General features: G+C 40.9%; 1 protein-coding gene across 1 annotated transcript in view; it reads right to left on the bottom strand.

Annotated features, from left to right (window-relative positions):
* Positions 1-348: 348 nt before the first annotated feature.
* LOC311056289 (caspase recruitment domain-containing protein 11) overlaps positions 349-9,887 on the bottom strand; it is a 28,007-nt gene continuing 18,468 nt past the window's right edge. The window contains exons 17-24 of the mRNA XM_084072804.1: positions 9,556-9,679; positions 8,509-8,749; positions 7,892-7,961; positions 7,670-7,772; positions 6,863-7,021; positions 6,273-6,385; positions 3,837-3,952; positions 349-2,901 (exon numbers count right to left, since the gene is read on the bottom strand). Of these exons, the coding sequence (XP_083928930.1) occupies positions 2,694-2,901; positions 3,837-3,952; positions 6,273-6,385; positions 6,863-7,021; positions 7,670-7,772; positions 7,892-7,961; positions 8,509-8,749; positions 9,556-9,679 (1,134 nt within the window). The 3' untranslated portion in view covers positions 349-2,693. The remainder of the gene's footprint in view (positions 2,902-3,836; positions 3,953-6,272; positions 6,386-6,862; positions 7,022-7,669; positions 7,773-7,891; positions 7,962-8,508; positions 8,750-9,555; positions 9,680-9,887) is intronic.

The following is a 9,887-nucleotide window of genomic DNA, read 5'->3' as shown; positions in this document are numbered from 1 at the left end:
TCTGCAGCAGGGGGCGTATTCTCACCCAAAGCATGACGTCATTTTTGCTTAGAGTTCAGAGCAGTCTCACCAGACATCATCAATGTTCACCCAAAAAGTAAATTAGAAATTCAATACATGTTAATTTAACTCTGAGAGTGTACACATTGAATCAAAAGGCCCCCTTATGGTCCGTTTGATTACATGTGTGCACTCTCAGAGTTACAAATAGTTGAATTAAAGGGGACTAGTGATAAAATGAGTGAGAGGCGAGCTAAATAGCTCTATATATAGCTATAGAGTGTTTGTTCAGTAACAAGGGTCTCCTCGTCTCTCCAGCTCTTTAGTAAACAGAAAAGCCAGGTTGGGAATGGGATACCAACTTTATTCTGTCAGGAGAGAAAACTCATACAGAAAACTCATCCAGGATACAGGATAAACAAGTTAAACTTTTAAGTGATAGAAAAGACAGACACAATTGTAACTGGGACAATAAACAACTGAAGCTGATAAATGATCTTTGTGGCGTTCTCTCTCCTGATACTATTGCTATCCCAATCTGTAAATGTTTTTTTTCTGTTTACTAAAGAATAGGACAGATGAGGAGATCATTACTGTACAAACACTATACATTACATCTGAATATAGGAGCTTTACATTTTTTTAACCACTAATAAAAACAACACTTGGACCTCCTTTAACACTGAGGATTTTACTGTGTAGCCTACTGACACTGTTATTCCTAAACTTGGCTGTGAAAGAGATTAGGATGATTTAGTGTTGTGTTTAAGAAAATGTGTTAACATGTTACTGATAACAAAGATTATATTTATTCTTTAAGGCTCTATAACAGTTGCAAAAGCAAAACAAACAACAAATCTCTGCCTGTCAGCCTGGCGGAGATAATATATAATAAGGGAAATGGTGAGAGAAGAAATACAGTGGTGTGGTAGTATTCTGTGCTACAGTATTACCTTCTATTCATGTTACTATCATAGCAGAGTTACAGCTTTGACAGCAATTATTTGGCTACAGCTTTGTTGTCTTACAGCAGTGGTGGGTCCGTCAGATAGACATTTGAACAATTTGTTGTTTGCTTCCACCTTCCACAGATCTCAGATCCGTCTCTGAATACCCTACCCAGAACAGTTTGTTTTGATTCTTCCAGGTAGTTAATTGCATTCAGCTGGTGTCCCAGGTCTAAATTATTCTCTCACTTAACTGAAAACCAGCAGTATATGAATCCCTTTGGCTGGAGTTTATCTCTTCATCATTTTCTCATTTTCTCATTTTCCATTTTCAACTTTCTCTTTCTATCTACTTCACAGCTTCAAAAACTATTCTGCAGCCATAACTAGATGACCAGGCAAACCAGGCAAAAGACCTTAGAAATGAACTCAGTAAATAATTACAAGGCTACATACAGTAATGCAATAAAACGTTAAGAGTTGTGAGCTACATAAATACAAAAACAGTGAAATGAATTGAAAACAAAAATGAATACGAGTGGAGTCATACATATAGTTCTCTATATAGTGATATATATAGCGATAGTGAGCTGGTAAGTGGTAGCTACTTAGCTTCACCTGTCTGTGACACGACTTGAAGAGAACAGATTCAGCACTTAGTTGTCATTCTATTACAATACAGTCTGGGAACCCATTCTGTAAAAAAAAAAAAAGAGAAAAATACAAAAAATACAAAATCTTTGTTATTGCCTAGGAGGCACCACCTCCTTTTTTGTGTAAAACAGAAACTTGGGGTTGGCTCCTCCCCTTTCTTAGTCCACTTCCTCCCGGGAGATTATGTTTATTACTTCTAACAACAACATTACATGTGTTAAAAGCTAAGCTACTACAACGCAATAGGCAGTTACTATTGACACTTTATTGACTGATGTACTAGTTGTATAGTTGTACCTGATAGTCATTAGCTATTGACTCTTTATTGACTGGTGTAGTTCTACACAACAATGTGTGTATATATGGATAGATTGGTGGATTAATGTACTATTTCCCTCTGTAAACTGTATGTTGTCATGTCCATTATGTACTGTATGTTAAACATGTATCCCAAAGCACCTCAGCAATTTTCAAGTTTACCTTTGCCAAATTAAAAGACAGGAGGTGGCAGAATTAAGGATGCTACGATTCTCATTATGAGTGACAAGGAAGGACATGATCAGAAATGACTACATTAGAGTGTCAGCCCAGGTTAGAAGGTTTGAGGTTAAAGCAAGAGAGGCGAGGTTGAGATGGTTTGGACATGTGAAAAGGAGAGATGATTGGGAGAAAGATGCTGAAGATGGAACTGCCAGGTATGAGGAGAAGAGGAAGGCCAAAGAGGAGGTTTATGGATGCAGTGAGAGAAGACATGATGCAGGTGGCATGTCACTGATGAAGACGCAGAAAACAGAACCAGATGGAAACTGATGATCCACCGTGGCGACCCGGGCCCGATGGGAATTAGCAGAAAGAAGAAGATCCTTTGCCAAATTACTTAAAACAGAACACAGAATATCAAATGTGTCAGATCCTTAATGCAAGTTACACCTAGACCCTACACCCTTTTTTTCACAAGGACTATCAAACATAATTTTGACCATTTTAAACAGGATGTCGGCTTTATTTAACATAGGAGAGACTGCTTTGTATAAAAAACATGTTTGGTTTTAAGATTCTGTTTTTAGAACAAGCATCTCCACCCAGTGGATTCTACTGTAGCCTGTCCAGTTCGAGCCAAGCTACCGCCCTCTGCTGGCTGTATATTGCACTGCGTATGGCAGCCAGCAGCTCGTCTGTGCAGCTCCAGGTACTGGGCTCCAGGGTGTGGTAGAGCAGTGGCAGTGTCTCCAGCTGTAGCTCCTCAACCTGGCACACCTCCTCCATCACACCCTCCTCCCAGCACCTTGGAAAGAACTTCCTGTAAAGAGTAGGAATTAAGAAGGTAAATCAAAAAAGCAGGTTAAAGGACGACCTCACCCATTTTCAACCTATCTTCATATAATTGGTCCTCACTAATGCTCATGATAAAATGGTACCATTTTTTTCCTACTCTGTCTGTGTCTCAGAGGAGGGCTGTGGACACTTCAGAAACTCGCCTACCAGTGACAACAGCATGAGGCAGAGTTATGTTCTCAAACAAGATTTCAATTTTCTAAATTAGATTTTTATTTTTTATTAACACGAGAACAATGGCTTCCATTATAGCATGCTAACTTTCCAGGAATAGAAATCCTGCAGTTTCTATTAGCTTGGATTCCCCATCGATGATGTCACTGGTAGGCGGGTTTCTGAACTGTCCACAGGCCTCCTTTGAGAGACACAGAGTGAATAGACAAAAATGGTACCATATTATAATGAGCATTAGTGAGGACCAATTATATAAAGATAGGTTGAAAATAGGTGAAGTCGTCCTTTAAGAACAAATTACATTTTATTAATTAATTTAAAAATTATAATATTTTTGTTTTTACATTTTAACATTGTTTTCTAAAGATCCTACTATAATTCTAGTAACCTCTGTAGTGGTGAAGCTGCTACCCGGTTCTCCTCAGTGGCTGGAGCAATTGCTCTGATTTTGCACACAGCCATTGACCATTACCATCTGAACTTAACTGTGAAGCCCGTTTTTCAATTTCATCAAATCTCAGCTTCTTATTAGCGTTTATGTGTGAAAGAATGTCGCCTCCCGGGTTGCCAGATCATGTGCGCATATCCCCCCACGGATGCGTCGACCGGGTATGGTCTAGTTATAGGTAATTCTCACATTTGACATTAATATAATCATAATTGAATTGTAATGTGCTACACTTAATTTGTTTCAACACAGGAAAAATGTCATAAATGGATCTCTACCTCAGTTTCTTGTGCTTTTTGCTCTTAGGTCGGATATGGATGACGATGGGGTAAACCCCCTGTCTCAGAAGACTCTCCACACTGGCCAGCCCCAGTTCCAACAGACAGTGTTTATCCTGAGACATTCAGAGACGTAGAGGTAGAAAGGGAGAAAAACATAGATAAAGTAATAATGTACACTGAGTAGGAATGGGTGTCAGTGACTCAGGAAGTAGAGTGGCCATCTTGGAATTGAAAGGTTCCCAGTTTGATTCCCGGCACCTCACTCCTTGCTGCATATTGACGTATCCTTGAGCAGGACACAGAGCCCTTATAACTGCTACCGATGAACAGGTTGGTGTCTTGCATTCAACTACCACTGGTGTGTGTGTGTGTGTGTGTGTGTGTGTGTGTGTGTGTGTGTGTGTGTGTGTGTGTGTGCGTGCGTGCGTGCGTGCGTGCGTGCGTGCGTGCGTGCGTGCGTGCGTGCGTGCGAGCGAGCGAGTGAGTGTGTGTGAATGATTGTAAAGTACTTTGGAGAAAGGCGCTATATAAATGCAACAAATACCATTTAGTCTGAAAACGATGAATGTATGACAGAAGACTGGGCGTACTGTCATTTCCACGCAAAGGTCAGCATTTATGAGTTTGGACGTGAGCGGAGGCTATGATCAAATCTCATGTCAACTCTCAACTTGTGTAGCCTACAAGTTTTCCAGACAGTGTGGACTTACAGTGCTACTTGCATGGCAAGAGGGGGTTTGTCCCTGGTATCAAATGGAGCAAAGTAGAAATAGATAGTACACATCACTTCAGTTCAACAGAACTCTCGGCCCTAATTTAATTTCTTCCATAAGTTCCATTGTAGCAATCCACAGAGTGGAAATGACAGGGAAGGAATGTTTCGTACAGCAAGAGAGACAGAGAGAAACTAGTTTGAGCAGAACTTTAAGAAAATTATCTGATCTGATCTTTTTTTTTCTTTTTTTTTACTTTTACTTAATGACCCTGACACTGTTGGCTATTATTTTGTTGATCTTAGCAGTCATGTCTGTGGTTAGAATCATTCATATATTCAATTATTTTGCGTCTTGTAGACCCACATTCCAAGTGCTCTGATTCCCCGAATTGTCCGTCTTTTAAATAAACTTTAATATCTGTTCTGTTGTAAGACTTGAACATACTGTCTTGGAATAATTTGTCAGAAAAAAGAAAATATATCTCCAGAAAATAGAGAAATTAGGCTGAGTAAAAAAACAAAACAAAAACCCCACAGAAGACACTGCAATGTTAGTTTTTAGATATGCATATAGTAGTGGAGACAAAAACGCTATTGTGTGCGTGTGTACGCACGCGTGTGCATAATTACACGTGCCTGTGTGTGTGCGTGCAGGCCTCAATAGGGCCACCCCAGTCAAAAAAGTCTGGACACGCCTGGGCTAGCCAAACAGCGTAAGTGAAAGAAAAAAGCAATATTTTCATAAATAAAAATGCCGTTCACAGGCACAATTTAGAAATATGAAAAATTAACCATTTCTCTTTTTGGTCTTTGTAATAAACAAAATGCACGACACGACGCTACGCAACAACAGACAGTGCAGTCTCCCCTATCTGCTTGTTGGGTCTGTACTCAAATGCTAATTACTGCATATATATGCCCAAACTCAGGTAAATATTCTGATGTGAGTCTGGAGATAGTGGTACGCTACTATTGAGCAGTAGTGCTAACAAAACCTCTCTGCCCAGAACCCCCGTCCCTTTCCAGCAGAGCGATAGATATCCCCGGAGTAATTATTTTTTCAGACAAATAATAATTTAAGCCTGTATTTGGGAAAAACAAAAGGCATAGTTTGAATTACTGGCTTGTACTTCCGGAAAGTGGAACCCACAGAGGAGAACAAATGGACCAGTTCCAATCATTTTCCTACCCACCCAAATGATCCACAAATAGGTTCTTCAACTCAAATGTCAAATCCACCCTACTCTACAGTTCAGAAACCTGGAAGATAACCACCAACATACTCAACAAAATACAGACATTCTTCAACCTGCCTCCGACGCCTCCTAGGAATCTACTGGCCCAACACCATCTCCAAAGCCAACCTATGGGACCTCACTAAACAAGACACTATAGAAACACAAATCGGGAGGAGGAAATGGAACTGGATAGGTCACACACTCCAAAGACATAATAGTTCAATTACAAAACATGCTCTAACATGGAATCCACAAGGCAGGAGTAAGAGAGGAAGACCTTTAGCCACCTGGAGAAGAACCACAGAATAGGAGATGAAGGCGCAAGACTAAAGGGCTGTCATGGCAACAACTGGAGCGGAGGGCATGCAGACCGGAGAGGATGAAGGCGTTTCATCAATGGCCTATGTTCCTCAGGAAATTTAAAGGCCTAAGTGAGTAAGTAAAAACAAAATCCCCTTTAATGTCTCTTATGGTCATTACCTGACTGATGACATCCTGTATTGTCTGAAGCCGTACCCCCAAAGCCTGCTCTGGAGTGGAAGAGTGTAACAGGAAAACCCTCTTATCATGTTGTTCTGAGGCCTGGATGGGCTCTGCAAAACACAATCAGTGCAAAGAATATTTTAGTTGCAGAAGGTTATTATGTTATAGTCAGCATATATATATATAATAGAGTTCTAGAGTTCGGGCAATTTCTTTTCCTCTACTACGACAACCCTGTGTGTGTAACAAGCCCATCTTTGTGAGGACAGAGGTCACAGAGAATATTCCATGATTTTTCAAAGGTACAGTAAAATCACTGTTTTTGCTGGCAGCAGTGGCATTATTACACTATTGATCTGGCAGTCAAAGAGTTAACATAGGATATATGTTATAGTCAGCATATATATACACAGTATATTGTGTCTGTGTGTGTGTGTGTGTGTGTGTGTGTGTGTGTGTGTGTGTGTGTGTGTGTGTGTGTGTGTGTGTGTGTGTGTGTGTGTGTGTGTGTGTGTGTGTGTGTGTGTGTGTGTGTGTGCGCGCGTGCGCGTGCGCGTGCGCGCGTGTGTGTGTGTGTGTGTGTGTACCTGGTGGGCATGTGTTGAAGTCCAGCCCAGACTCTGCAGGCTGCAGCAGTCTCTCTATGAGCCCACGGGAAAGCAATGAGGGAGAAAAGATGACCGGCCTCTTAGACTGAACTTGAACTGGTTGGACCAGACTGTAAGGGATCAAGTGCTCCTCATGACCTGGGAAGAAAGACAGATGCTGACGTTTATACTGTACTCACATGCATGCAGTGGTGTAAAGTAACTAAGTACATTTACTCAAGCTCTGTACTTAAGTATACATTTCAGTACTTTTACCTCTACTCCACCACGTCTCAGAGGAAATTATTATACTTTTACTCCACTACAATTATTTGAAAACTTTAGTTGCTAGTTACTTAGTAGATTTTGATTATTATTACAAAACACACATTACCCATTTCAGCCGCATATACAGTACATTTCGGGCCATTTGAAAATAGCCGATCTACAAGCTCACAATGCGTTGTGATGCGACGCATTGTGAGCTTGTATCTGCTATTTTCAAAAGATTTGTATACATTTGAAAACTTGTGAAATGGGACATTCTGCGTAATGAGTACTTTTACTTTTGTACTTTAAGTATATTTTGAAGCCAATACTTTTGTACTTTTACTGAAGTACATTTTTATTACCAGACTTTTACTTGTAACAGAGTGTTTCTACATTGCAGTATTGATACTTTAACAGAGGCACATTTCAAAACAAAATATCTTTGTCTGTATTCACATAAATAGCTATCACATGGTACAATGTTTAGCATCTAGATTTATGTTTAATCATGATAATATTATAGTGGTCGTAGCTTACGGTGGCTAAGTGTGTACAAGACCTGCGGTGATGAACCAATCCCTCGACAGCTGGGAGCCACAGCTTTGACCAATCGTATACGCCCAGGCATTTTCTTTGACAGCTACATGTAGGAAATGGATAAACATGAATGGTTAACCGTTTCATAAGCTTTGATTATATGATGACCACAGTTATAACAAGGAGTTAATGACAATTATCATGAGGAGACTCGAGACTTACCACCTTCCTTTTAAAGTTTTTCTGCTCCAAAGCCATGGTTCTTAATCTCACTAGTAACAACTGCTGGGCTCTAGAATAGATAAAGAATAATCCAAATTGATATTGTCCTCTCACAATCCACATACCATTATATTGCAATGCATGAACTTTTAATTCATCCATTTGAATCAGGGATGGGAATTTTACTATGGTCATTGTAATCATGGCTGCAACCAGTAGTATTCACTATACTATACTGTATAAACAAGACGTACTGTAGCGTCTAATAACAGAATGGCCGACCTGTCCAATCTTTAGCTATGGATAGTAAATTACTACAGTATGTGTGCAGTTTGTGAACAAAGCCGCACAAATCAGAACGTGGTGTTAAGGTTCTGCGTTCACCAATCCTCACTTACCATAATTTCAATAGGGTGTATGGAGGCATTTGACATCATAGCCAAAGTATCCCTGATTTAGGATTAGGCCTTGGGTTATGGTAAGGCCCAGGTTCTAGGTCAAGTGTTAAAGGTCAGCAGGAGGCGAAGCCTAAGGTTAAGGATTAATCACTGACTTGAATAGTAAAATGAAACAGTACTAAGACATACTGTACTGAACCACGTCATTGTGTACTGCACCTGTTGTAGTTGGGCATGGCCCCCGCCTGCAGGGGCTTGGCTGTGCGTGGCTCCACAACGGAACAGCGCCACTGGTACCTTCCGTTGTAGCGTGTGTCTGTCACGTGTAAGATGTCATCACAGCGTGCCCCAAAGCAGGGTGGATCGCCGTGGGGATCCATGTCCAGATTGACACGGACATAGAAGGAGTCGGCTCCCAGGAAACTGGACGAGGAGAGCTGAGAGCATAATTTGGAGTACGCTGAGGACAAGAACAGGGGAGCTTAGCATCATTCTGCCCTGAAGCCTGACTAAAGGAAAGAGAAACTCTTGTCCAGTAAGCTGAAAAGATGTTGTAATATATGGGTATAATGACAAATTACTTTTTTATGTCCACATTAGCTTTAACAGAAGTAGACACAAAACATTAAAAACCTAGTTACCTAGCCTAACTTTAATTGAAAGTACTTAATACTTCACATAAAACTTGTGCTAAGCAAGAAGCTAAGGACATAAAATCCTTCCAGTTGACAAGCTATAGTTTATCTATTTATGTATTACTAGTCCATACCCGTGGGGGAATATGCACACATGGTCGGGCAACCTGGGAGCCAGTTCGTCCCATAGCTCGCGGGGCCATCCCACAGCTGGGCAGCCGTAACCATGGCGACATTCTTTTACATAAAAACGCTAATAAACAGTTGAGATTTGGTGAAATTGAAAAACGGGCTTCGCTGTTCCGTGCACATGTGTGTAAAGTGCACGGAATGTATGTGTAATGGTCAATGGCTGTGTGCAAATTCAGATCAATTGCTCCAGCCACTGAGGAGAACCGGGCAGAAAAAAATCTGGCCTCACCACCTCACCTCCTCACCACCTCACCACCTCACCACTACAGAGCTTTGTAGAATTATAGTAGGATATTACAAATAGAGAATGATTGGTATTGGGTAGGTGTCTAGGCCTGGTGCAATGACAATGTCACAAATTGTCATTGCAACCTCGGCGAATGTAGCAGTGAAATAGGCCTGCTAATGAATATAAAAATCAAGGTAAGATGAAGCTCACCCTCTATATTGGTCTTGTGCTTGAGGGATAAAGGTTCAGTCCACCACTGTAGAGAAAAATGGGCCACCTCTCCTGTGCATTGTTCCAGCAGTACACTGCCCCCACCAAACAGCACCCGCTCCAGCTGGGCAGAGTTGAGAGAAACACAAAGAGGGATTTGGAGAATGGAAACAGATTCCGTAGATACACACTTGAATTGTGTTTGATGATCCAGAATTTTTCACAGGAATTTGTGCAGTAAGTAAACAGGACAGTGTAGAGAGACAGGAAACCAAGAGCAGAATGCAGGGATGATGGGCAACACAACCATCCAGCCGGAATCAATCCCCAGA

Source organism: Gymnoscopelus microlampas, assembly GCF_963454915.1.
Source record: "Gymnoscopelus microlampas genome assembly, chromosome: 11".
NCBI lineage: Eukaryota > Metazoa > Chordata > Actinopteri > Myctophiformes > Myctophidae > Gymnoscopelus > Gymnoscopelus microlampas.
The sequence above is the reverse complement of the archived record's forward strand: the minus strand, read 5'-3'. Positions and strand labels throughout refer to the sequence as shown.